The 27,646-nt window shown below is 52.3% G+C and overlaps 5 protein-coding genes across 5 annotated transcripts; 3 read left to right on the top strand and 2 right to left on the bottom strand.

Moving 5' to 3' along the window:
* Positions 1 to 987: 987 nt before the first annotated feature.
* On the top strand, positions 988 to 1,856 carry CDEST_02042 (uncharacterized protein; the record flags this gene model as incomplete). Its single annotated transcript, XM_062918201.1, has 2 exons — positions 988 to 1,288; positions 1,334 to 1,856. 2 exons carry the CDS (start codon positions 988 to 990, stop codon positions 1,729 to 1,731), a joined length of 699 nt encoding a protein of 232 aa, XP_062774252.1. The 3' UTR covers positions 1,732 to 1,856.
* A 997-nt stretch (positions 1,857 to 2,853) lies between these two features.
* CDEST_02043 (Putative SET domain, JmjC domain, SET domain superfamily protein) lies at positions 2,854 to 6,291 on the top strand. The gene has a single exon (XM_062918202.1). The coding sequence runs from the start codon at positions 3,112 to 3,114 to the stop codon at positions 6,088 to 6,090; it is 2,979 nt and encodes a 992-aa protein (XP_062774253.1). The 5' UTR covers positions 2,854 to 3,111; the 3' UTR covers positions 6,091 to 6,291.
* Positions 6,292 to 7,833: 1,542 nt separating this feature from the next.
* On the bottom strand, positions 7,834 to 9,177 carry CDEST_02044 (Putative P-loop containing nucleoside triphosphate hydrolase; the record flags this gene model as incomplete). Its single annotated transcript, XM_062918203.1, has 1 exon — positions 7,834 to 9,177. The coding sequence occupies one exon, from the start codon at positions 9,175 to 9,177 to the stop codon at positions 7,834 to 7,836; it is 1,344 nt and encodes a 447-aa protein (XP_062774254.1).
* Positions 9,178 to 9,629: 452 nt separating this feature from the next.
* CDEST_02045 (Putative chromo/chromo shadow domain, Chromo-like domain superfamily protein) lies at positions 9,630 to 11,333 on the bottom strand. Its single transcript, XM_062918204.1, has 3 exons — positions 11,118 to 11,333; positions 10,443 to 11,003; positions 9,630 to 10,387 (listed from the first exon to the last, which is right to left on the bottom strand). Exons 1-3 carry the CDS (start codon positions 11,155 to 11,157, stop codon positions 9,879 to 9,881), a joined length of 1,110 nt encoding a protein of 369 aa, XP_062774255.1. The 5' UTR covers positions 11,158 to 11,333; the 3' UTR covers positions 9,630 to 9,878.
* An 11,522-nt stretch (positions 11,334 to 22,855) lies between these two features.
* CDEST_02046 (uncharacterized protein) lies at positions 22,856 to 24,185 on the top strand. The gene is made up of 3 exons (XM_062918205.1): positions 22,856 to 22,949; positions 23,001 to 23,496; positions 23,555 to 24,185. Exon 3 carries the CDS (start codon positions 23,623 to 23,625, stop codon positions 24,103 to 24,105), a length of 483 nt encoding a protein of 160 aa, XP_062774256.1. The 5' UTR covers positions 22,856 to 22,949; positions 23,001 to 23,496; positions 23,555 to 23,622; the 3' UTR covers positions 24,106 to 24,185.
* Positions 24,186 to 27,646: the final 3,461 nt, after the last annotated feature.

Here is a 27,646-nt window from a genome sequence, read left to right on the forward strand (position 1 = left end):
GATCGGTTCGCAGTCGGAGGTTATCGTACGCCTCCTCGACGAGTTTCTGCACCGCTTTTTCGACAATATCGCGTTCGTAATTCCAGAGCCCGATTCCGCTGTTTAGAGGCGACCAGGGACATCACATAGTCGAGTCGATGTTGGGATGGGAAGAGGGGCTGGGAAGAGAATTGCTGGTCCAAGAAATGGGCCCAGACCTCATCTTGTGCTGTTGCGAAGTCATCCCACAGGATAATGCGTCGAGGAAAGACCCGACCGGTTGGGTTGATCGTGTGGCCTTGCGTAGTTAGGGAGCGGTCGGTAACGACCTGGATGGCGAGACTGAACGAATGGCAGGCCTCGAGATAAGCCTGGAGTGTTTGTGGTCGTGAAGCTTTCGCGAGTTCCTCAGCTTCCTCGCGTCGGCGTTGTTGTTCTCGATATTGCTGACGTAGAGTGGCAAGTCCGCCCTCCGTTGTGGTGAAATTGAAGGGAGTTGAAGGAAAAAGCAAGGTTCTGGCACCGATGGTTCGATTGTAATCAGCACATGGAGTGGGAAGGTGATGACTCCTGAGTGATTAACTAATTCGACTCAAGGGTCCCAAGCAGATCCACAGTTTTCAGTCTCGCTCCGACCTGTTAATGTGGATCCTACATACTAGACCCTCTAGTTCAGGACGGAAAGAGTGGCCATGTCGTCACAAGATGTACAACAGGGCAGTTCCGATGCGCAATGAAGTACTCAAGACGAGGAATAGGAACTTCTCGGATGGTTGGGTTCTAATTCATCACATCCACCACTGCCGCCACCACTATCACGACCAGTACCACAGGCTCACGATGTACCCTGCCGCCCATGTTCCCTCAACATGAAATGGTCGAGGAGCACTCAATGTTCTCTGGCCATAACTTCCGCTTGATGAGAGTGCGTCTAGAATTACCCATCAACTTTGACAATAGGCCCATTTCTCTCCGCACAAGGCACAAGGTAAAGTCAAATGATCAATCATGGAAATTTGCCCCATTTTTTTGCATTTCGCGTTCATTGATTCGTTGCGTTTTCACCCTTGCTCCATGCTACGACTGGTTACTTTTCTGCCTAAGCATTTAAACCGGCCCATCTCAAACCCGGGTTATTGTGGGGCAATTTCGTTTGGTCAGCTCTTGGATAACTGTCCGTGCAAGCTTCATCGTCAAATAACAACATGTACATCGGTGATGGCTGCCACTACATCAACAACGATCCCCTCTTCCGACGGTAACGACGTTGTGTTCCTTTGGTCTAGGCCAGTACTTCCCCCCAGAAAAGGTACGTGGCTCAGACGCGATAAAGATGGTTTCTCACTAGGATTAGCGAACCAAATCGCTTCCCCTCTGGCAACCCAGCACGCAAAGGGCCGGCACCGCCTGCCGCCCACGGGCCGAGTCACCAAACGAAGGACTCTTACAAAAGACGCTGAAATCGTGTCATCACGAAGTACGACGATTCCCGATTCCTGGAGAGGGATATTGATCCTACTAGGCTACACCAGGTGTTCGACCAACCTCCCGGTGTACGGTTATTTGGACAAGAGAGGCGTGTTTCGCCGTGGGCAGGAAACACCCCGGGCTGGTCACCTACTAGCTATCGATCATGAACGTGTCGAGTATATCCAATGCTTCCAAGATATGACTTCACGACAAGTGAGGGACATGTGGCTTCAGAAGTTTGACCAGGCGAGGCGCAAAACATTGTCGTCTGGTGAGATTTGAGGGCCGTCGCAAATCCCGGCCGCGGTTCTAGATTATAGCAGTAACTGGCATCTACCCACCATTAAGCACATATTCCCAGAAACGCAGGGGATCTGCTTCTTGGTCTACATCGCAACATCGTGACCCATAATAACCAGCACCGTCTCATTACTACGTCTTTGTCTGAGAATAGTTAAAGAGTTGTCGAACCGGACGCCGGTTCGAATCTAGCTGTGTCGAGACCAACTTTGAGTAGGCCTAGACATTGTTTGAGTCCTGAGAAGTCCCCATTCCGATGGTCAGCTCGCTTACCGCACAGGTATTCGGAGTACCCTATGGGGACGCATGGGAACAGGTCGATGGGCAGGCAGCCTGACGGTGCCAGCCAGAATGACAGATGCCTGAACCAGCCTGCCGCCTATCAACCTCTCCACTCGGCGACTCCCTCATCCTGCGCATATCGCAACCCGTATCCTGCTGGCCGAACTCTTCGAACACGCCCGCGCCATCCCGCACCGGTATTATATCCATCCGTTCCATATTCTTCGCACTAAGAAGGTCGCATACGAGGAGGCGGGCCCAGGTCGATGTTGTCGGTTGGATCACTGCGGTCGGATACGCCTAGGGTAGCTCAACAGGTGCGTCCTGATCGCAGACGATGCCAAGGACATTAGTAATACGCTGAATACGTCGTAAAGAAGCTTGAGGGGCGCTGTGGTCGCCAGGCACAGGTCGGGACGGAGAGGTGGCTCGAACTGAAAGGACGGTGGCCATGTGGGAGGCGGTCGTGGTTTGTCAATCGCGCAATTACCAAGTGGGGGCTCGGTGAGGGGTTTACCGACGAGAAAGCACGTGACACCTCCATTTTTTCAACCTCATCCCAGGCATTCTGTGGGGTCGTGACATGCGGCGTCCTCTTTTCCCGTCTCACACTCGGACATGCAAGGCAAGCGCCATAAACACCAAGATACAAAGCTCCACACGTGATGTTGTGATTTCCGTCGCAGCACCGAGAGGATGCGCCCCAGATCAGAAAAGTTACAGTAGAAGGAGGAGAGCGGATGATGAATCATTTTTCTTCAAAAGAGCGCGCATTACACAGAATATGGAGACTGGCATCTATTTTGGAACAGCTGGTCCTGGTTCGTCAACAGGGGAAAATGGGGCGTCTCGGGTCATCGTCGGCGCTTCGGCTATTTGCGGCGCTGCTAGCCGGGCACAGCTGCGGACTAAATAGGAGTAGGGAATCACGTCGCAGGGTTATCTGATATTTTTGGATCCCCACTGTACGCGACTGCTTCCCTGGCGGCGCGAACCTCAATCTTTATTTGGGTGCGACTTTCCGTCCTTCGGCAAGATACCTTGTAGCGAACTTCGCAAAACCTATCTTTCAACTGCACAATGTCGGACCTGGAGTCAATAATATCCGACCTGGACGCAAAGCTCAGGCGAGTCACCGAGATCGCATCGCAAGTTCTGGTGCCCACCAACGAAGGAACGCGACATCGGCAGCATGCGGGAAGCTCTGCCCTGAGGGCTGAGATGAAGAGCTTGCTAGCTCAGATGTCTGCCGATCTGCAAGAGGTCAAAAGAAAGGTTTCCCGCTCATCTTCAGGGAGCGCCCAGCTAGCACACAGACCACCTTCTTCAGTCGGCACCTCTGCGATTGTCCCTTCCTCACTGCCAGACTCCTCCTTAGCCATCCATAAACAGCGATCCAACGATCCAGCCTCGGCGGATCAATCGCCGGCCCAGTGTCCAGATCACCAATCTCAGTCTGCCGCTCCGGGCGAACAGGCGAAAGGCGACCCGAGCTCAGCAGAAAGGAACACAGACACAACAACGTCGACGTCGCTTGCAGACCCCACGTCCAACTTCAAAAGGCCATCTCCACCCGCCCCTGAAGGTTCTGAGGCAGCCTCTGCAACGGCCTCAAGGACAAACTCTTCAGTCGAAGCCTCATCGCCTTCAGCCAGGACGAAGTTCAGCCTGACGACTAATGAAATGGGGCCGAGACTGATACCAAACATCCGGAGAATGCTGGCAGAGAAAGACTTCAACGGCCACATCAGGGTCACAGACATGGAACCGGTCGATTGGGATGCCCTAGCAAACAGACTCCATAAGCCAGAGTATCGGGAACAGCTCGCAGTCGAATATTCTCCTGACTCGACAATGAAAGGATGCTCGCGGCTAAGGCTAGCATCGTCGGCGAAATTTCTGTTCCCAAAACTGTCAACGACACCACCCAAACCTCCTATCGATGAGATCTGGAAATTTCTGGATAGGCTAGCCAGCAATCCCCCAGAAGGAAAGATACCCTACTATGTCGGGCCCCCGCTAGCTTCTGACTTTATCTCGCTGCTCCACCCGGGAGAGGAATTCTCACAGTTCGCGGCCATTCCAGGTGGAAACTCGGTCTACTGGCATGCTGGCTGTCGATTGTCAGGCACGCCTTGGCATAAAGAAGATGCGAACTGGCGGTCGGTCAACAAGGTCTGTTCTGGCTTGAAGCTATGGGTCGTTGTTCCGGCGCACTATGCTGCCCGCTTCGAGGAGTTTGTTAAGCAGCACTGGAGGACGAACAATTGCGCGCAGTTTGTGCGTCACCTTTCGCTATTTATCGGCCCTACAACTCTCAAGGAGGCAGACATCGAGTTCAGCATTCACTGCGCTGGGCCCGGCGATATGATCGTCACGAATCCGGGCCAGTACCATATGGTCGCGAACTTCACCGACTGCTTCGCCATGTCAATCAACTTCTTGCTTCCTGGGGAAAAAGTCATTCCAGACGATCTTGCTGTCTGTGAGCAATGTGGGCTGTTCTCTCTTGCTCACAAAGGATTTAGAGCAGTCTCCAGCCCGCTGACTTACGACGAAACTGAGAGGCTGCCGGTCACGAGCATCTCAGAAAATGAAAAGCTACAGCCAAAGAAAAGGGCTGTGTTGCGACAAGCGGCGGGCCCTCTACGGCCATGCAAAAAACAAAAGAGCACTCCAATGTCATCTTCGGCCAGCCGTGAGCTGACCGAGGCTGAGGAACAGATCAAGAAAGTCGACCCGCTGTGCATAGTTCCATCTTTTGGCGCACAACCTCCAAGTTCCGAGGTCTTCAAACTAGCCGCAGTCATCTACAGTCGGCTGGCCATTCGCCAGTTCTGCTCCCTCATTCGCAGTAGAAGAGACCTGGATACGGAAAGCTTCCGAATGAACTTATCGCAGGACATTCCCGCACGTGTCGGACAACGCCTTGGCAGAATCGACGTCTTTTTGCGGAAGACTGATCTTGGGCGCCTCTGCGCCCGACTTGAGACGTTCTACCTTGCGCAGGATATTGATAATTCGAAGGATGGCCGCATCAGGGCTGACCCAGCCGTCATCAAAAAGATCCTGAAGCAGACCAAATGCTCAAAGAAAACGCTTGAAAGGTATCGCAGCCAGGGGAACAAATGGAGACGCCTTTGCGATGGCTACAAAGGGCTGCTATGCCTCATTTTCCTCGACGGAGGAAATTCCTTCCGCATAAACCCCGACAGCTACACAAGTCTGGAAGAAGCAGACGTACATATGTTCCAAGACCTCCTCAACAGCCCCTATATCAGAGCGCTTTGTTCGGTTGCAAAAACCTTTCAACGGTCTTTGGACAGTACATCGTACGATGTCGAGTTCTGCTGGGAAGCTGGAAAGTGGCCCTTGGACAGTACATCGTGCGATGTCGAGTTCCGCTGGGAAGCTGAAAAACAGCCCTTGGAAAAACTACCGGAAAACCACATGCTCACACTTCTACAACCACTACCTTCAGCCCTTGAGAATATTTTCGACCCAGACAAGTATCAAGACTGGCCACGTCCCCCGAGCTGGCTAGAAGAGTGGCCATGGCCGACCGATCCGACAGCAATCCTAGGTGTGGACGATAAGAAGTGCGACTTCTGCGATGAAGAAGAATGCGAATGTATACACAAGTCCACTCAACATAAACCGCGTATAAAGCACTATGGCAATAAAGGACGAGGACTACAGGCAGTTGCGTGCAAGCAGGGACGTATGGCATATCAGAAAGGCGACATTGTCGGCTTTATTACTGGGAGAATCGTCCCGCCGGACACCTATCACGACTCCTGGACACTGGATTTTGTGCGACCAGATCTAGCGGATGAGCCCGTGGTGTGTCAGGTTCGCTTTGCGGACGTAGGTAACTGTTTCCGATTGCTGAACCACTCCTGCAATCCATCTGCGCGCTTTGTGCAGATGAGGGCGAGCGGGAGGTATTCGACCGCAGTGAAGGCCTCAAGGAATATTTCCGACGGCGAGGAGATTACGGTTTCCTACGGGAGCAAATGGGCTGGTGAACACTGTCTCTGCGAGGTGCATCAGAAGTGAGGTTTCGCATGCACGGGCCACAAGGCCCCTCCCAGGGTCCTATGGCCCGTGCACTTCTGACGACAACGCTGGGCGTTGTGGACGAGAAAGATCTGATCTTGTTGTACCGTTAACGGCCTTGTGATTTGTAATTTGGCACCAGTGCTTTCTTCTCGAAAGCCAATTTTTATGTATAAAATTGATGCTGTCATGGGACTGCTTGTCCTGCTATCCTGTTTATCATTGTGTACTGTCGGTGATCTATCTGTCATGAATATTGACGAACCGTATGAAGTTCTCTGGATTGGTGAACACAGACATCTTCCAAAGCAAACTCGAGCCTTGATCTTGCGATCCGGATTCAATCTGATCGCGTAGTTAACTGCAATCGACGGACTGGCGAGGATCTGATATTTTAAGTGACTTTGAGCTAAAGCCAAACTATGAAGCGGGGTTGGGTAACACCAGGCACAGCGATATCTTGCAACTGAGTGGCACGCTCACAGGAGAGAAAAGGCCATCGGAGTTCCTCTACAACACGCACGCAAATATCGAGACCCGCGATTGACAGCATCCCATATCAACAAAGCGCAGTGCCTGCGAGGGCCAGCCCAATGGCCCGACGTCAGGACCATACTGTATCCACCTCCACGTAAACCCATGTCTATCAAGGTCGCTCCTCAGGGCAGCTCCAATGTAACCTCTCAAAAACCCGTTATCCTCGATGTCGCCGCGGTACCTGACGGGCCTGCAATCAGTAAGCTCACCGTTGAACAGTCGGGTCTTGATATGGGCGCTTTCATATCCTCGTCGATTCCGCCAGCGGACGGTCCGTGAATCCGCGGATAATAACTTGAGGCGAAGCGCGCAGCCTCAACCTTTACTGCGAGCTCGGTGGAGACCACATCATCATCATCATCAATATGCAAGCGGACTCTATCGTATTGGAGAGGCTTGCGGGTCAGCAAGATGAGGTTTCAGCAATTTCATGGTGAGTAATAGAACTCAAGCTAAGCACGCCTACGTTCCTGGACCCTGGACTGTGGTCCATCTTCGCAACAACAGAAGAGCTGCACATCTTGGACCTTTCTATTCTTCCGCGCCAGTATGTCTCCATCATGGCGGTCGAGGCACATGCTCGGAGTCGACAGAGTTCGGAAAGGGTGCTTGAGGCGTCTCAACCAATGAATACATCGTTAATGTGGCTCAAGGAGGTCGAAATCATTCCAATCTGTCTCAGTAATCCAGTCCATATTTTACCATAGTGAATGGTGCTTACTGCGCCGTCGGAAATGGCTCTCGCTGCCTTCACTGGTGTTATACACCCTCCCCTAAGAAGAGATGCTCGAACTTCTCCACCAAGCACTCGTACGGTATGTATTCGAGTCTGTGCATGCGACCGTGGGAATTGCGAAAGTTGGAGCTTCTCGGCGATCATCGCGAGGGTTGAGGTGATCGCATATGCCATATCCTCGCCGGTGACCATGGCGTAGACTTCTAAAGCACGCACGCTGCGTGTCACGCGCTTGGACTTCGTTGACGAGAAGTGGACGACGAGAAGAGGCTTCTCGTAAGGGTAATCTATGGTCTTGTTCTTGACCTCATTGAATAAGCAGGACTTGAACATTCGCACGTCCCTGTGCTTCGCAGGGTCGAAGGTTTTGACCTCGAAGACGCAGCGGCCGATAAGGCTGTCGATGTAGATCTTCTTGGATGCTTCAAAGGGCTTGCCGGGTGATTTGATGATTCCTTCTTTGAGGAGCTTCAAGGAGCTCCCGGTGACTGCTGCACAAAATCGTCATCGAATCTCTCTTCTTCAAGGATGTCACCCACATCTTGAACATCGACCATGCCGGCATCGTCTACATCATTGCTGCCTAAAAAGTTCTCTAGGCTCGTCACAATGGTTGCCAAGACGAGTGAAAAGTCTTTGAGGCGGAACCACACATCTCCGCGCTTGATTCCGTTATCTCTCACTAGGGCTTCCAGGTCGCCGTGCTTAAAGAAGTCGTAAATGTAAGCGTTCCACGGCACGTTGTTGGTCTCGTGAGGGTAGACGGGGATGTACGGAATAGCCGACTCGTCGAGGAAGACGCCGGCCCGAACTGTATCGCACAACTCATGGATCGTGTTGAAGTTGTCCGTGAAGCCTGAGAGTGCAGAAAAAGGGGAGCGAATGGCCGTGGGGGGTAAGAGGGAGATGTTCGCAGCAGCGGTATCAACGAACTCGCTCTCGGTAGGACCGACTCGTGTTTTGGTAAAGGGCAACTCGTCATCCGGGGTGTGGCTCAGATGCTGGTCGACAAAAGTGTGCACGTACGTCCTGAATATCTTGAAAGTCTCCTCGTTGTGGGCTTTGAGGACATGAGCAGCTTTCGGAGGAAGCGCAGGGAGAAGGACGATTGAGGGCGATCGATGAACAACCTTCTCGAGCCACTCTTGATTTCTGTACTTCGTGCAGGGAATATGACAGAAGAGGTGGCACAGTACAGTCATCAGTGTGAGCAGCAGCGTCCTCTGTTCTTCTTCTCGGTCGATGTTTTTGCAGAGCTCATGCAAATAACTCTTCATGAGAAGGGAATGCAGGGCAAAGACGGCATTCTCGGTGAAGTATAGATGGCTAACCAAGCCTGAAAAGTTAAGGGGCACCCCATTTGAAGAGAGCAGGTGTTGGCGTCGTAAATACTCAATCGAGAATCGCACGTGATGCTTGACAGTCATCTGCGAGGCCGGCCCCCCTAGAAAAAGACGCGTCTGCATGAGCAGAGACTCGACTGCTTTGATGGCGTACTCGGAGTCTTTGGTGCCGTGAAGAAAACCGAAGAGTCGAAGAATCAACATCACCGATATGGGGAACTGTCCTCTCAGATCTGGTAGGCGTGACGAGATTATTTCCATGGCGCGGTGTTCAGGGATGCCGTGGAACACTACATTACCGAGAAGATCGAAGCCACGACGGCCAGCACGACCCGACGCCTGTCGATAGTTGAGTGCTGTTAAAAAGACTGAGTCTCCTGCAAAGACCACAGTCTTGCAAGGCATGTTCAGGCCAAGAGCCAGTGTGCCAGTTGCAGTTACGGCAGTCAAGTAACCCGTGCGGAATAGCATCTCAGACTCTACGGAAAGGGTTTATGTCGGAACGAACAAGATCTTTACGCCAGGCTTGGGAATGGTCGCCATTAAGAGTCGGAACCGGCTCCTGGCATCTAGCTGCAGCTGTGCGGGACGGCGGTGCGGAGGGGTGTGGCCTCGTTGCGTGGCTGAGAATCTTCACCATCTAGTCAGAATCGGCTCTTTGAAGCAACGAACCCCAATGGTATGAAGGCAATTGAGGTTGGACGCCGACCTCGCGGACAGTGCACACAGCCAAGCAAGGCCCTTATTGCTTGGCTGGAAAGGCTCCCCCAAAGCCGAAACTGGCTAGTTGTGGGTCCCACGGACAGGCGATGTGCTGGTACAGGCAAATTTCTTGTTGGTCATTGCTATCGGTACTCCGGCAATATGGAGTCAAAACCTGGTAGTGGAGCCGCAAGCAACAGACTTCGGTCACTCCTGGAACGGGCAGCCAGAAGAAGCTGAATGAAGCGCATCATAATTCGTAGGTACCTGGGCTGTTGCAAGCATAGCTAGCTTGAAGATTTCCGCACATAGATTGCACCGGTGCAAATTTCCACCAGCCGTACGATATTGCCATCTTGTCGGACGCCCTAGACAGAGTCGGATAGGATATGCTTAATGGCCATCTCAGTAACATGGGCTGACAGCAGTCCTGCTGGGACCAACACTCAGTCCCTTATCCAACACACACATCAATCCTCCTTCTCATCCTCGATATCGTACCGACCCAGGCGACCGAGTGGGCTGACCATGAAGACGTCTTCCCACCTCCCGCTGGCAGCCTTGCCATCCCAATCACCACCGCTATAAAGAGACAGGCGAAGTTTCCCAGTGCAGTGCTCGTCAATGAAGCGGCAAACCTTTTGCATGTCGCCGACAGTGAAGTCGTCCATGAACCACAGCATCGTCCGCGGGACATCCGCAGGGTTAAGACGCTGTGATGCTGTGGCGCTCGGGACTGCCACAGAGGCTGCTCGCGTGCTTTTCCGTCTTGACTGAGGCTGTGACTGAACAGGTGAGGAGACACCATTCGCAACGGTTCCCACGGGAAGCTTCGATTGTCGTTTGGTAGAGAGGGAGGATTTCGGCGTCGTCTGGGGTGGGATCGAGGCGTCGGGAGGAGCCTGTGATTGTCTCCGCTTCGAAGAAGACAATATGGGAGGGGGCGACTTGGTTGCAGGTGTCAAGTCATACCTAGAGGCTGTAGAGTTACGTTAGTGACTGAGTGACGAAAGGGCATCAGCGTGAAAACCCACACGGCCGGCGCCTATCGCTGACAGGTTCGGGCTGCTCGGCCAGACTCTCTCTCTTGCGCTTCGTTGCTTGCTTGGAAGGCGCGGGAGTCCCGATAGAGGCCTTGACATCCTCCTTCTCCAGTTCAACGTCCTCGTTGTTTTCTGCTCGGGCCATCAGGCCCAAGAGAGCCGCCTTCGCACTCTCGTCATCCACGTATCCGCAGTAGTCGGTCATAACACCAGGCGCGTCGATGCGCATCTTAACGGCCGGCTCCCAGGACACATCCTCTCCTTCGTCCGAGTATCCTAGCCACTGGACAAGCACCTGCCATTGGCCGCGGACGCGACGGTGTCGCCGAAACCGGAAAGGATGATACAGCTCTCCGATACCGAGAACCTCTTGTCGAGTTCTACCCTTGAAGCTCGCCCAGTAATCGTAGAGAAGAGTCGGTCGGTGTTCCTGGACATCCCATTCGGAGATATCTTTGCGTGCGCCTTTGACAAGGACGGTGGGAGTCACGAGTGCCGTATCGGGATCTAGGGAATGTGCGACAATCTTTTCGATGGTGTCGTAGGGGAAGTCTGTTCAGGTAAGTGACGTCAACATCAATTGGTGCATCAACTTAAACATCAAGCCGTGTAAGAAGCAAGCACTACTTTGCAGCGCGACGCAAATGATGTGAGAAGAGATCATACCTTGCAAAGCAACCTTGGATGAAGGTCTACCTCGAGGCATGGCTGCGGCTACAGGATAAGGTAGAGGCGGTCGAAGGGCACAGGTTGTGGGGGCGATGCCGCGAAGAACATGTCTCAAAAATATGTCGCGTGTGAGACGCGTTCGCGTCGGTGGCACTGTCTTTTTTCCTTTCTTTTTTTTCCGGATCTCTTTTGTTCTCAATTTTTCTTCCGCTTCATTCCTGCAGTTGGAGGGCCGGCGCCGAAGTGGATATCTCCCTGTTCCGCCCCATTAGGCACCGACGGACACCTCTCCGGCGGGCCCTAGTCCAGCGGCTCGCGTTCGGGCAACTCAATTAGGACAGCATCTCAGTAAATCTCACAAGAAAAAAGTCTTCATTAGCTATTCTAGAACATGGATATGTAAACAAACCTCCGAAACCCAGTATTTCATCTGCTAACTGGCAGCGGAGAAATAGGGTTTACGCGCTTGCCTGGCAGCGACCTTGCACACTGCAGCCTACAAACTTTTGACCTACCTCCGTCGAAGGATCTAGCGGGCCGGCTTGGGAGTTTGTTACAATTCCAAGCGGTAATTAGGCCTGCGAAAGAAATGGAGTAGCGCAAGGAAGGACATCTCGCGGTAATAAAAAAGAGGAATAAAGTACCGAGTAGTACGCGGCAGATCTCTCGGCACCAGCTTCGGCGTGCAACGTCCTAGTTGTTTTCCGTTTGTAAATTTGCCCATGAACACATCATGTCTGCCATTGCTGTTCGCTCAGTATCTAAGGCATTGATCGCGAGGAAGCACGCAAGATGAAGGTCACATTTATCAGTTTTACAACAGGCTTTTTCGAGTCGAAACTCCATTGGGCCACCGTCTCAGGGAACAAGCGGCGACTGCAAAAATTTCGGCACTAGGTACCCACTGTTAGCATCTGTTAAGACTATAGAGGGCTCCGGCCCACCACACTATCATTTCTTATCAGCAGCCCACGCGAGCTGAATCTCACGATCATGGCCGTCTCCCTGGATGTAGGGCCATCGATCACGGTTCACGGGGACGCCAGCACATCTCGACGATCGGAACGTGTCCGGAAACCGACCGCAAAGGTCAGAGTGGTTGAGCAGGTCAACCACCAGGACAATGCTGAGCTTAAAGAAGAGATCAACAAGCTTTCGAATCTCGTCCAGAATCTCCTACGACGGGATGCTAAAAAGGAACAATTCCTGAAAGACTGTTTGGAGAAGATCGAAGACTTAGAGAGAGAGCTTCAGGAGGAGAAACAGCGTTCAGACCGGGACAATCGTGGTCTAGCAAGGTCCATACATGCTGTTGGCACAAGACACAGCGAGACTGCCCTGAGTCTCCAAGGGCATCCCCTACACCCAGCCCAGAACCAGCTGCCCCCAGTCCGTTCATACGCGGCGGTGGCGAGCCAACCACTGACCGGAAAACAGGTTGAATCATCGCCAGCTCAACAAACCGCAAAACAAACCGCAAAACAAACCGCAAAACAAACCGCAAAACTAACCGCAAAACAAGCTGCAAACCGTGCGGTCTCGAAACACCTGCGCGTCTTCGCGCGTTTGCCAGCTGAAAGCCCGCTTCGTAACGAGAAAGCCTACGACATATACATCTTCGTTCGAGAAAAGCTAAGTCCCCAAGCTCGAGAAGCCCTGAAGGGGATCGACCATGTCAAGACAGGATTAGCACTCCTACCTTCGTCAGCAGATGGGGCAAAAGTCCTACTAGACAACAGAGAACAGATTGCTGCCCTTCTCCAGGCACAGGCGGTCGAGCAGCGCGACACCTGGATCCGGGCCTATATCGCAAACGTCCCTTACACCAGACACTGCCTGCTCACCAACACTGAGCTGGAAATCACGACCGAGGAGCTCCTTGAAGAGATCCAGGCCACGACGAAAATCAAGCCCGAAAAAGCATACTTTTCCAGGAAAGACGAAGCCGAAAGGCTAGGCACGGTGACAGCCTGGTTCAAGGCGGAAGCCGTAAGGCAACTACCAAGGCGCCTCCGTTTGATGGGGGCCAGCGTTTTCGTCAACCTGCAGTTTCCGAAGGAGAAGAGGTCTCCCCAATGCCACCGCTGCGGCGGCTTTCACAACGAACGAACGTGTACCAGAAGGAAGAGATGCCTCAAGTGCAGCTCTCCTTCCCACACGACCGACCAACATCGGGCACCTTGCGGCGGCACTGAGGGTCACGATGGCTGTGACTGCCCCTTTAAATGCCCGTCGTGTAACGGACCCCACGCCGCCTTTGATGCGATGTGCCCTATCAAACCCAAAGTGGTGAAGGGCGTAGTCCAGAGGAGGAAGAAGGCACAGCTACGGGCCATCCGAGCCGAGGGAGAAAGATCGTGGAGAACTGCAACCCAGCAGTCGCACCGACACTCCCGCGATGAACGACAAGCGATGGACTGTACCCCAGCAAATGAGACACAGGAGGAGAACGCGGCCATCTAAAACCCTGCAAATCATGCAAGCGAACGTGGGCAGGCGGCCATCTGCCCACGAAACAGCACTGAACCTGGCGTACGCAGCCCAGATTGATATACTCCTACTACAAGAGCCCTCTACCCGCTCGGAGGAGAGGAGGCTCACAAGATTCCACCCAGCTTTTGAGACTTTCACCCCGGTGGATAACTGGACCGAAGACCGGCCCAGGGTGCTTACTTATCTCCGCAGAGGAGTTGGGCTACGAGGCGTACAAATACGGCCTCTACCCGTTCCATCCACAGACCTGCTCTTCCTACGACTCCTCTCAGGAACGCAGGAAGTCCTCACAGTCATCAACGTGTACAACGCCCCTTGTGGCTCATTGCGACACGGCCAGGCTGTCATGGACATCATAGCGGCCTGGCAACCCAAACCCGAGGATCGAGTACTGATCGCGGGGGACTTTAACTTACACCATTGGACATGGCAGCCCGAGGCAACAAGCTCCTTTGACGCGGACAACCTGGTAGAATGGGCAGAAGACGCCAGACTTGTCCTGCTGTCGCCGATAGGTGAGCCTACGCACATAGACGGCAACACGCTAGACTTATGCTGGGGGTCCAGCAACCTCCATGGGGCATCCACCAGCATAGAAACGTCCCTACACACGACATCAGACCACGAATCCCTGCTTACCCGGGTCCCCTTGGCCCCAACCGATTTACCCAGTCCAACCGCGGGAAAGTTCCGGCTCGACACGATGGATGAGAAGCTTTTCCTCGACATGCTGAAGCGAAACCTACAACCTATACGACATATTGCAAGCGACACAAGGGGCCCACAGGCACTAGACCTCCTAGCACAGCGGCTCACGGACTCCCTCGTAGAAGCGCTTACGGCTTCTACAAAGCGCACATTGGGCAGAGGGCCTGGGAGGCCATACTGGAACGAGAGCTGTGCGCGCAAACACCAAGCCTACACGACGAAGAGAGCAACTGTAAAGAGACTTCGCGCCTTGGGGATAGACTGTCGATGGGAGCTAGATGAGGAGGATGCTCTCAGACTGGACTTTCTCCATGAGCTACGCCGCTCGAAGGACACATACTGGAGAGGGAAGATCGCCGCAGCCTCCACAGGCAAAGACGTATTCGAAATGGTCGGGTGGCATAAGGCCACAGGGTCCTTCCAGATCCCACCCCTCCGAGACGAAAATAACCCAGCCACGCTCGTCTCACAAACGAAAGAGAAGCGCGATCTGTTTGCCCGCGTTCTCCTCAGAAGATCTGCCATCTCCGCAGACATATCAGCAGAGACCCCAGCACCTCAGCTGCAGGCCAAACTTCCTTTCCCACAGGTTACGAAAGATGAGGTACAAACTGCAGTTCTCTCTGCGGGAAACACTACCCCTGGGTCTGATGGAATCACTACGGCCGCTCTCAAGACAGCGTGGCCCGTTATTAAGGACACCGTTTTCTCGCTCTATAGTGGATGCATACGCGAGGGCTGGCATCCCACCTGTTTCAAAGAAGCCATCCTAGTCATCCTGCCTAAGCCGGGCAAGAGAGACAGGGCGCTCCCACGCTCTTATAGACCAATCGCGCTCTTGTCTGTACTTGGAAAAGGCTTGGAGAGGCTTGTCGCAAGAAGGCTTGCCTGGATCACAGTGAAACACCGAGTACTGCACGACCAACAGTTCGGGGCCCTCCCCCTTCGCTCGTGTAGCGACCTCACCGCCGCCGCCATTCACGATATCGAGTGCGCCTGGCAAAGAGGTCTTGTCACCTCTATGCTCACACTCGACGTGAAAGGGGCCTTCGACGCTGTGCTGCCAGGGAGGCTGATCCGACGCCTCCGATGCCAAGGATGGCCGGAGAACCTCGTGCAGTGGGTCTCGAGCTTTGTCCTTGGGAGAAGAGCAAGAATAAGGCTAGACGGGGAGATGGGAGACGTCTTCGACCTTGAGTGTGGGTTACCACAGGGCTCGCCTGTGTCCCCCATCCTCTTCATGCTCCACATCGAACCCCTATTTAAGCTGGGCACTTCCCGTCCAGGAGGGAAGCGGTCCCGATTTGGTTATGCCGACGACATTGCTATCCTGGCGAGCTCAACTTCACTAGAGGACAACTGTGTCCTGCTAGCCAAAGAATGGGAAGAAGCTCAAGCATGGGGAGCGTCAGAGGGAGTCACTTTCGACACCGACAAGTCCGAGCTCATCCACTGCACCAGGAGGCACAAAGACGGAAACCCGCCAATCACAGTCACCTTGTTGGATGGAAGACAACATACAGTCCATGCCGCTAACCAAGGGGCCTCCCTACGATGGCTTGGCGTCCACTTCGACCGAAGGCTCACATTCAAGAACCATGTGAGAGACCTCTGCGCCAAAGCCTGCCGAGTGGTTAATGGACTACGGGGACTAGGAACCACTGTCTGGGGTGCGCCGGCACACCTGCTTTGCCACGCTACGATCTCTTGCGTATTGCCCATCCAGTACTATGCTTCCGAGGCATGGTGGCCCGGCAGGAACCGGATCAAGAATGGACACGTCACCTCGAACGGAGTCAACGATCTACTCCGCCAACTTGACACCACGCAAGCCAAAGCTATTAGAGCTGCACTTCCTGTGTACAAGACGACGCCTGCACCGATCCTGCAGCGCGAAGCTGCCCTGCCCCCAGCAGAGGTGATGCTAGATGCAAAGCTTCACAAAGCCTCCGCAAGGATCCATCGCCTTGACGAGCGACACCCCCTCCGAAAGAGACTCAGAGGAAAGCCGGGACCAGACTCAAGGCTCCGACGAATGGCAAATCTCGTAGATAGCAACGCTGAATACATCGACCCGCTTGAACTACCACCTTGGGAGCGCTTAACGGACTGGCAAACGGCCCTCAGCATGGTCGGTCACAAGCCTAGGAAGACCAAGGAAGAACTGGCACTTGAGTTCACAGACAGACTGGGAACGTTTTCAAAGCGGGACATTGTAGTTTATACCGACGGTTCCCAAACGACGGACGGTAGCAGAACCTCCGCCGGAACAGGCTGGGTAGGGTACCAGGCCACACGGCAGATCTTCCGAGGATCAGAGCCGCTCGGTCACCAGACGGAGGTCTTCGACGCAGAGGCACAAGCCGCATATCGAGCCTTGTTAGAAGCCATAAGGTCTCCCACGGCCCGCATGGCGGATAATGTTCATATCTGCCTCGACAACCTCGCAGTCGCAGCCGGACTCTATTCCCAGAGCGCTGGAAGCAGCCAGGCTAGGTTTAGGGCCTTTAGTGGGCTCTGCGCCTCTTGGGCACAGAGAGAACGGGCAAGCTGGACGATCCCTGGCAGGGTGTACATTTGGTGGTGCCCCGGGCACACGGGTATACCGGGAAACGAGGAAGCAGACGCTCTAGCCAAGGAGGCCTGCAAACAGATGCCAGAATCACAGCCTCAGCCTACACTCGCGCACTTGAAACGGCAGTCTAAAGCAGTCGCTTTCCAAGCTTTCGCTAGGAGATGGCCGTCAATCTGCCCTCGGCAGTATGCCGACCTTGGGATAGTTCCTCATCCCAAGCCCCCCGAACAGGAACGTTAGGTGAAGACGGTGGCCTGTAACATAGCTTAGATTAGCATAGACCATGTCGGCACTGCGCCCGGCACGTCCATCGGTACTCCGGACGTTAAATATCATCATCATCATCATCATCATCGACACAAGGCCTGGTGGACCCAGGTTGTGGGTCGCGAAAAGTGCCATCGATGTCGGCGCCTACAGAGTCGCTTTGCCTTCAGTTGCCCTGCTTGTGGTATCATTGCATGCGCAAGCTGTCGAGACTTTCTCAAGGGATGAGAGGCAGCGGATTCTGAGAAGGTATGGAAAATGAAGTTTGGACCTGTGAGATCACGTCTGTTCTCCCCCATAGACCATACATCAGTATACTTCCAACTCCTCTCCCAAATGGCGCCGAGACTTTCCGCAGTGTTCCGTCCATAACTAACCTCATATGTGATTAGATTCTAAGATGTTTTCCTCTTCTAGTTCATCACTGTCTTTTCACCGTCCTGAATCGGCCGGAACCGAAACTTGACCAAGAAGGGTTTATGTGCCAGTCGCTGAACGGTGGCCTCCGCTTCGTTCTTCTTTCTTTTCAGTCCAATGGCCGCAATGGACGCGAACACAAAAGCCTACCCGGTTTGTAGAGATACAATTCTAGCAAAAAGCTCGCCAACTGAATACTGTTTCCAACCCAACGGGACTAACATCTCTAATGAATTCTTGCTGTTCTGGTCCAGTAACTGGAATAGATGAGACCCAGCGTTATGACCGCGCAGGGTGTGTGTGGCCAACCCGGCGAAGTGACCCGATGAACTACTGTCATCGAATAGAGGTCAAAGGGCTTGGACAACCCAGTGGGCTCTTGAGTTGAGATGAGCACGCGAACGCCAAGACGTCGCTGCAGGCGGATCGTATTCAACAACGAATCGGTCAGGGTCTCGCTTTTGTAAGACTTACTTGATACGTATCTAATGAGAGTCTCGGCGACGAACGCAAGCGAAAACATGACAAATTTAGAAGGATATGTGTGTATGGGTGTTATACACACACACACACATGACTACAAGTACACTGCTGAGCTTATGTTTCTGCGTCCATGAAGCCCATCAATATCCCTCTCGCCAAAATTCCTTGACATCTTCTGTTAGTGAGCTAGGTGGTGAACCACCAGAATCCTCAACTGCCGAATACTCTTCACCTCTCCGCTCCGGAGCCCCTCCTCGATGGCCTCACAGCCCCCGGCGGTCATCGGGCCGCTGTCGGCCTCACCGGCCGGCCCTGATCGGGGCTCTGGGCCATCTCCAGAGCCAACCTCCCCAGCAAGGACAAAACGCCGCCGCAATACCGAGACTCACCCACTCCGGCCCAGTCTCGCGGGAAGCCAGCCTACCGCCTTCAGTCCAGCTCCCCCAGCGGCAAAGGAGCCTCCGATCTCAGCTCCAGCCATTGGTAGGACCGCCACAGGGTCTGTCTTGTCCGCCCTTGACGAGGAGGCCAGGCACCATGAGGCCCGCAAAGATATCTTCTAGCCTTCCTACAACTGTGATCACCACATCAGCTTTTTTTTAGCCTTCTTAAGAACAATGAACGAACCCAACGACGTTTTTTTAGCCTTGGAGCAACTTCCCCCCAATCTTGACGACGAGGAAATTGAACTCGAGATAGACATGTTCCCTTTGGACCACATCAAACGAACCCCAGACGGCAGACTGCTGTATCGACCTACGAAAAAAACTAGGTTATTCATAACCCCGTTGGGCTTTTTTGCAGCCCGCGGGTGGCATCACACGGTTCGCCATCTTCTTCAAGACGAACACAACGTTGACGATCAGCACTCGGAAGGGGGGGCTACTCCCTTATTTCTTGCTCTTTACGGAGGCCATGTCGAGACCGCCGAGCTCTTATTGGAATGGAGCGCGAAGCCGGATGCGTCATGCGGCTACAATGCGATCCACGCTGCAGTTAGGAGCGGACTCAACAAGATCATCACAAGGCTCGTACAAGAATACGAAGTCTGCATCGATACAGATGATTGTGATGGCGCTATTTCTTTGGTTTACGCGCTTTTGCTGCCTTCTGAGAAGGCAGTGGCCACTATTTCCCACCTAAAACGACTTGGGGTTCGTACTGATACCAATATTGGCATCGATGAGTTAGGATTAAAAGTGTCGGAACATTAGCTGTCCGGCCGCCGGCCGGATGACTCGTGTGCCCGGAAGGCTACATATCGGCCTCTAACGGCCGTGGCAATAACCTCCCTTTGTATTCCACTCACTAAGCAATATCATAAGTAGACCAATATAACGAGTCTTCGTTGCTTCACCTCGCCGTATATACGGATACCTGGTATAGTTACCAACAAAAAGATATCGCCTGTGCTCTGGGAAAGGGAGAGATCTTTTCTAGAGACTCTGTAGTTGTCGTGACGGACCCCCAGTCCGTCCGGGCATTCCCGGGCCCGTCCGACCTGCCTGGGCCATCCCGGCCTTCATCGGAGCACACTGGTTACACCAGTGATCCAGCCTGACTCACGATACCTTTATTCACCTGGGTGTATAAATCCCAGAAGACCCTTTCCTTTGTATATTCTCGCTGACGTTCAAAATGTGATAATATCAAGGATATGATGAGACTATGATTGGGTAGCTAAATTGTAGCAAATCGGAATAAGAAATGGTCATAAAGAATGTGATTTCCGTGGGATTCAGTCTCGATTTATCATCTAACTATCACGGATGGCTTTTGGAAGAAGCGCCCTCCGTCATTTGCCGTGTTTCACGCGAAGCTAATGGCCGGATTCCAACCTATGTTATTTCCTTCTCATTTGTTTGCCTGACCCCTGTCGCAGTAGCATGTCGACCAATGCAGACAGCCTATTTGACAGGTCGAATCCCCCTTTCCATCTGCATCATAAGCCATTCAGCTGAACCTCTGGCAGAAATTAATAGCTACTCTCCTCTTATCTTGGAGCGGGGATTTTCTGTGACTGCGCTGCCTCTTTGCGCAAAGTCGAGCAAGAAGTGGGTGTGTCCTTCCAACCGCACTCGCCAGAACAACCAGAACAACCAAAGGTTCCCAATTACACCCTTTCCAGGAATAACGACTGCCCCTTCTCTGGGATACGCACGTTGAAGCATAGCAATAGTAGCCAGGTAGGGTTCCGGGACCACAAACTGTGTCTGAGTCCGACAGAACGCCCGCTTCGCAGAGGATGCCACGATCAACGACGAAACTGCGCTCCCCCGTGTGAGTCGATATTTGAAATCACACTGAGCACACATAGGACTGACTTCAGAATGAGCATATTGGGCATCGATTGGGGAGGCACCGCCATCCGAATGTTCCTCTACTTCGTCAAGGAGGGGCGGCTTGAGTGGGTGAATAACCGAGCCGCGTCGAATAACCCTGACGAGAGCCTCCCCCAGGTCCAGCCGGGACGGGTTGACCTGCTTATTTCCTATTTTCTAGTTCCCTGTCTGGACTGGAAGTTCATGGCTATGGATATCCACACGCCGGAGCTTCGTCTGTAGTTGTACCGTCACCTGCATGAAAACATGGCCTTGAAGTACCTAACGGGCGTGACATATTTGCAACCCCACGCTGGGCAGTAGAACGCATGTCACAAATGCATCCTCAACAGTGCGTCGCTGGCGAGCGTCCATGGACGTTATCAAAAGCCACTTCTGTGGCGGCAGAGCCGCGGCCCAGGCGTTTCAGCGCTTGTGCCAATCAAATAGTATATTTCCTTCGATTCTGAAAGGGCTCCCCTATCTACAGACTCGTCTCTGTCATTTGTATCCAATCGTATGATCCGCAAAGCCATGCAAGCGCTCTCGGTGTGATAAAAGAGAGAAAACAGGTTTTGCTTCCCCCTGAGAGGCGGGCGCCCTGCCGTACACTGGCCAACCAGAGTGCCGGTCTTGAGGGGCCACTCCAACAGCCACGCTTGAGCCAGGGGTACTGTGCCAGGAGCACCATGCCAAGAGAAGTCCAGCAGCTGCCCAATGACTTTGGCCCCGAGCTTCCGCCCTAGCGTTACAGAAGCAGGCCGAGCGCGCTTACAGTGGTTCGTGACTAATGAGATGACGCGAGAAACGAAGTTGGAAACACGCGAGTTTCTTAGCAGAGACCAGGTCTGCATCAATTGATGTGGAAGAAATGCTGGTAAACCACACCACATATACTGGGGTCAAAAGTCTGGATTAACCCCACCCAAACACGCGCCCTGACGGCGTCTTCCTCCATACACAGCCACTCACTGCATGTACCTTCCATCGAGACACTGTACCATCGTTTCCCCACCCCTTTGCGGCTGGGCGTATCCACGACTGGAGTAAGCACGGGGCAGTCTCTCAACTCTGCCAAGCGTCTTCAATCGAGCGCTGTAAGTTTCTTTGCTCAATTTCAGATGTATTAAGCCGTGCTCAGCCCAAGTCCAAGTCCTCCGTGATGACTTGCTTGAAATGAGGCTCAAAAGGGGTGTTTGAGACTGGGGTTGCGGGAACTATTGATATTGCGTTACCTGTCTTCGCGATAACTAAGCTTCGACGTTGATGCCCAGTGGCTTCTTGAGTCCTTGGCCTGCACAAGGCAGAATTGATTGACAAGCGCTACCTGCGCATTTGGCCATGGCAAATACATTTCAAGCATTAATGCATATTGAGAAGCTGACCTTCAGAATATGATAGGTCATAGCGAAAATAATGAGGGTCCGGACCCTGGACTGTAGCCATTCAGCGGCAAATTTGCAACTAATGCGAGGCTGACCTAGCACTTCACGTTCAAGAAGCAGGACCTCACCTCGATTCAGCTGACCATAACAGTTACGTCTTGGGTCAGGTCCAAAGCCATAACGTCGTCATCGCCTGCCTGCCTGCAGGCATCTATGGAACGACACCAGCTGCCACGGTCGCAAAGGACCTGCTGCGGACCTTCAAGTGAATCCGCTTCGGCCTAATGGTTGGAATCGGAGGTGGTGTACCGTCGCGAACACATGACATCCGGCTAGGCGACATCGTAGTTAGCCAACCCACTGGAACGAATGGAGGTGTGTCATCCAGCACGATCGCCGCAAAATGGGGTTTGGATGGGGCGTGTCGGATGATAGTATGATCCACTATATCTTCTCGGCTCTCCCCGAATGGGATTGTGTAGGACACGTTAACCAGTGATGTTATGAATGATTATGCATAATTACCTGCATGGAATGGCAAAAATCTAGATACTATGTGTGTGCGTGTGTACCTCCAACATGCAAGATAACATGACAGATTTCAACCAATCGCGGGACACCCGAGTCTCGCCTACCCGCGCAGGAGCTTACGCAACGTATCTCTGGGATCAGGCCTGTAAGGCTGTTTTACTATGTAGAGGCATGATATTTGTGGATGCTGTCACTTAACTTAAATGCGGGGCACTCAGAGCTAGGGTGTCCTGCGATCCCGTGAGGGGGCCTATAGGTATCCGTATTCCCAGTTGGAAAGGCGGGGCTTACTTCATGACCTAAAGAGCCCAGAGCCGCTGAAACTCATTCCCACGAACCACAATGCTAGGGATAGAAGAGCAGGGGCGGGAGGCACAGAGAGTTCCCCTACTGATGCTCATCTTTGGCGCGAACGAACCAATCCTTTCGAGTCGCGACCATGCCAGCACGTGGCTCAAAATGAATGAAGACCTTGGCATGTCCTTCGTCTCCATCCAACAGTGTGGCGAGCGATTTCCTGAGCCTATAAGTATTAGGACCTTCCGCACGTCATAGGACGTCTCTTCATCCGCCACGCGAATCAACAACAAACACCCCAGAGCCAATATCACCACTAAAACCCCCGACCAAGTATCCTTTTGAGTTCAGCGTGAGTGATTGTTGAGTTCTAGATCCTGTTTCTGGTTTGACTAGTCCCTAGATCAAGCCTTCAATATGTGCACTTGGGAGAGGACCAAATGCTCAACATGCGACGCCACCGTGCAGGATAAATGCACCGGCCCGTGCACCGACGATTTTCATGCTATTTATACCAACGGATCGACTGTAAGCGTTGTCTACGGCACGTGCGGACCTTGCAGCTATGGGACGCCAGAAAGTCAGTAGCGGAAGAGAGTCATCGGAATGGAAGCAAATGTTACAGTACGGTCACGGTACTTTAAAGTGAAGGCAGATGAATAAATAAGCCTTGGCCTTTCGATTTGAGTACAAGATGTGGCATTGCGTAACACCCATGTTTTAGTGCATGGTTATTATGCATCCTTATGCTGGTTTGATGCATAGCTTGATTATTATAAAACATGTCATAATTTTAGTCCATGCGTATATTAATACGTCTACTTTCCTGTTTTTTGCAGTCGAAGCCACGTTTTAACAACTTATGCGGCTAGCATTGTCCCAATATTTCTCGAATCATAGTGAGTGCCAGTACCATTCCACGGACCGCGTAGTGTTCGTCCTAATATAGATACCCAGGTCGGGAGTGACTACTACGTCTATTCTATTGTCGAAACAATTTCAGGAACATTTTCAACTCTACTGCGATGAATGAACGATGTGGTGACCCGATTGCCAAGCGCATCTTTGTTTCTGTCTCGAAAAAAAGTCGTCATTGGCCTCAGGCGTGGTCATACGACAAGGAGATAGTCGACGTGGCAATTGACCTCATCAAGTCGAAAGACACAGCTGCCCAGGTCGCGTATGCAGACACAATGCTTGTCGTCCAGGAGAGATGGCCTATGCGGATCTGGATTATCTTCGACATATTCAACACTGAATACGATCCCTCTAAGGCCCACTTACCAGGCCAAAATGATTTACCAGTGATCGCGATATCACTCAGCAATAAAACGACTATAACGAACGCTACCGAGGGATTAGAGAACAGGGTCAACAAGGGGGTCCGAGAAGCTCACGATCTTCATGGGGATGGAAGTCGGGCGCCGTTCAAGATTGACCATGCCAACAACAATATACCGACGTTTCCAAGCCCGAGAACACGAACTACTGTGACACCAAAGAGTTAGGGAGAGCGTTGGCTGTAAGAAGTGGATTCTTGACTTAGTATATTCAATGCCGACAAATATAGTAATCGAGGGTATTAGGCTTACGATTCCACTTAATATCCGGACTGACACGACCCATGCGCTTAGTGCACCATTGCAAAACGTGAGATTCTTCCAGAAGCATCGATCGTGCTTCAGAGGTGGCACGAGTGGCTGCCGTGGAAATGCAAATGTTCGTTCAAACGTCTCTCGGTGCCTCTGTATTTAACAAACATTTCAACCTTCGCAGCGACGATGACGGTCAAAACATGGACATCTCCGATTTCATCAATGGCCTACAACACGGCACTAATTCCCCAAGCAGCCAGCTTCCCCCCATTTCAGGAGTGTTGCCATTCCTCAACTAAAACCAGTGGCGTCATGGGCCAGATGCCATGGGCTGGAATTACGGGATTAGTTGGAAAAACAAAGGGCCGAGTACGCACCAGACACGTGGCTATAAAGCAGGGACTTCGGGGACATCTCTAGGGGGGAAAAAGACATCAACAAAAGCGAGAACGAAATTTTTGAAAACAGCATCAAATTGATCAAACAACGCCCGCTTGCGCTCTCAGAGGTCACTTTGGGCACAATCTCATCCTCGGCATTAATTCTGCATCCAAAGGACCTGCTCGTGGCCGCGGGCGGGCTCTGACCACGAAAAATTCGAGAGCAAGCCACAAAGCACGACACGTCAACAGACAACACCATCGCCACCACCACGGTTGAGTCACGGGCTATCACGCGAGCACAACGACCGCGCCCAAACAAACATCAACACGACAGCCACCGATAGGTTATGGGTCACCTATCACCCCCGACATAGTTTGCAACGTCCCGCGACAACAACGACGACGAGCCCGACAGAACGGTATCACCTCCTGCACAGAGAAAGCACCAGACACCAGGCATGCTACGATCGGTGCCACAAAATACTACAGATTACAGACAGACTGGTCCACTGTCGCCCTCTCCGCGAAGAAGGATTGTCGCCCCTTCAACGCGCAACAATGTCTACGGAATCTGTGCACGAGCTCTCATACTTAGGCAGTGATCGGTATGTTGGATAAAACTTGGATAATGTAGGTAACTTGGATAATTAGTACTTGTTGCTTAGTAATTCCTGCCAAGTGGAAGCATAATTGCATGAAGTATCGCTGTGATCCCTGATGTTGAGGATGTTACTCACCGCCTGCCCTGTAGATAATAGAATTCATTTCCCCTCACTGAAGGCGTTTATCGATTGCTTCTTCCTCTTACTAACGTTATTATCGCGAAGTTGCAATGGCGAATTGGCAAAGCGAAGAAGGACTCTCCATTAACAAAGAGGGTACTATCATTGTTGTTGCTGACGAAGACGACAGCAGCAGCGGCAGCGGCAGCGGCAGCAAGAGAAAGCACCCACCACGGCGGTCAGCAAGGCAACCCGCAAAGCGAAGGCGGTGGTTTGATGATCTTGATGATGATGATGATGAAGTTGGTGAAGCAGTCAACCAAGGCAGTACCTTGCCTTTCTACGAAGAACAGACTCGGCAGTCTATTAGAAATGTTAGCCAAGCACAAAAACGGTCTCGCACGCCATGGAACTCGGACCTGACTCATCGCTTCATGGAGGAGCTCGTCATCCTCTACCGGGACAAGAAACTCAACACCACCAAGGCTGCCACGAGAAGGCCAATTTCATCGAGCTTGCAACGCAAATAAACGACGAGGCCTGGTTCGCCAACAGCGTAACTGCTATACAGTTAGCTAATAAGTACGACGTTGAGAGAAAGAGGTACGATACCTGGGCCTCTGTTGCCTATAGGTCAGGCAATACGTACGATGAAGATGACGGCAGAGTCTTTTGCAGTGATGAGGCAAAAGAGAGCTTTCTTAGCGACCACCCACGGCAAGAGTGGGTTTTCGAGACGGGGATAGGGCCGCCAGCTCCATACCAAGAGATATGGAGTACCACTGTCGGCAAGGGCAACAATATCCAGTCTATTGAAGAGGTTAGCCGTGAGGTCGACTCTGGGGGCAACGGTAGTGACCAAGAGGATGTTGGAGATGTCGAAGAAGGCGACCTTCATCCAGGTACACGGGATCTACAGCCAAGTCAGTCTCCCTTTTCATCGCCACAGTCCCTAACGTCATATCTTCACTCAACTCCTCCACCTCAACGTGGCCAATTCATTCCTATCGGCAACAAGCCACGGAGAAAGAAAACACTTACTGCTGCCGAGGCCAACGCGTACGTTGGCCAGTCGATCCAGGACCTTGGAAACAAGTTCTCCAGAAGTAAAAGAGAGGTATTAGCAATGAAGTTAAAGGAGAAACACAGGGTGAGAGAGCAGCCGTCACGTGAAGAAGTTGAGGTGAATAAGGCAATGGAGGACCTTGCGAGGTTTCAAAGTGACCTTAATTATGACGTTTATCTGATTGTTTCAAATAGGCTGATAACGAAGGAGAAGAAGTTAGTAGTATCGCGAGCAAGGTATTGGAACTTACTACCAAGTGACGAGTTAAAGAAGGCATATTGTATGGAAGTATACAAGCAAGAGAAAAGTCGATAGGTCAGTTAGTTGTAATGACCAGTTATAATTATTCTTATCTACCTCTGCGCGCCTGCTGCCTGCCACTGTTGCCACATTGCCGTTGCTGTCTGCTGCCGAATATCGTCCATACCTCGCCCCATACACCACTTATCAGCCCTTTCACCTGCTTGAAATACATCAATACCCTCATCTTCGGTGTCTTCAACAACCTTCTCTTCAACATGATAAAGCAAGAAGTTGTGGAGGCCTGTTACTGCGTATATGATCTTGACTTGCGAGTCAAGGCAATACTCTGGAGCTGCTTGGCGAATAATCTTCCACTTCCGCTTAAGGCGACCAAAGACCTGCTCAACGATGACTCGAAGGCGACTATGACGGAGGTTGTATAGCTCTTGGGCTGTTGCTGGTGGTCTCTCTGCGTCCCTCCATTCCTGCAAATGATAACGAGTTTTGTTATACGGAACAACAAGGCCACTTCGTCCACCAAAGCCTGCGTCAGCTAAGAAATATCGGCCTTCTGGGACTCGAAACCCTCGACTATACGCAAAATTGACCAGGCTGGCATCGTGGACAGACCCTTCAGCCCCAGCAAGCACATACGAGAACCCACCATCGAACCGGACTGCAGCAAAGACATTCTGGGCCACGGTACCCTTCCGACTTCGCCACGTTGCCTGATTGTTTTCGGAGATATACGCATTAATAAGAGTGCCGTCAACTGCGCCAACACAGCCAGTAAAGTATTTGCCTAGCTTCTTGTTGTTCTCGATCTCTGGCGAAAGCTCTGTTTCTCCAGCTGGTATTACGTATGCCTTGTGGAGTTTAACAAGATATGGCAATACCTCATTCCACACCATACACACTGTTGACTGACTGATCCGGAAGAAATGACTAACGTTCCGTTGTGCGCTGCCAGTTGCCAATATAAACAGACTAATAAGCACTTTCTGCTCAACTAGAAGGTTCTTTGACGACTGTAGAGGCGT

Source organism: Colletotrichum destructivum, chromosome 1 (genome assembly GCF_034447905.1).
Source record: "Colletotrichum destructivum chromosome 1, complete sequence".
Lineage (NCBI taxonomy): Eukaryota > Fungi > Ascomycota > Sordariomycetes > Glomerellales > Glomerellaceae > Colletotrichum > Colletotrichum destructivum.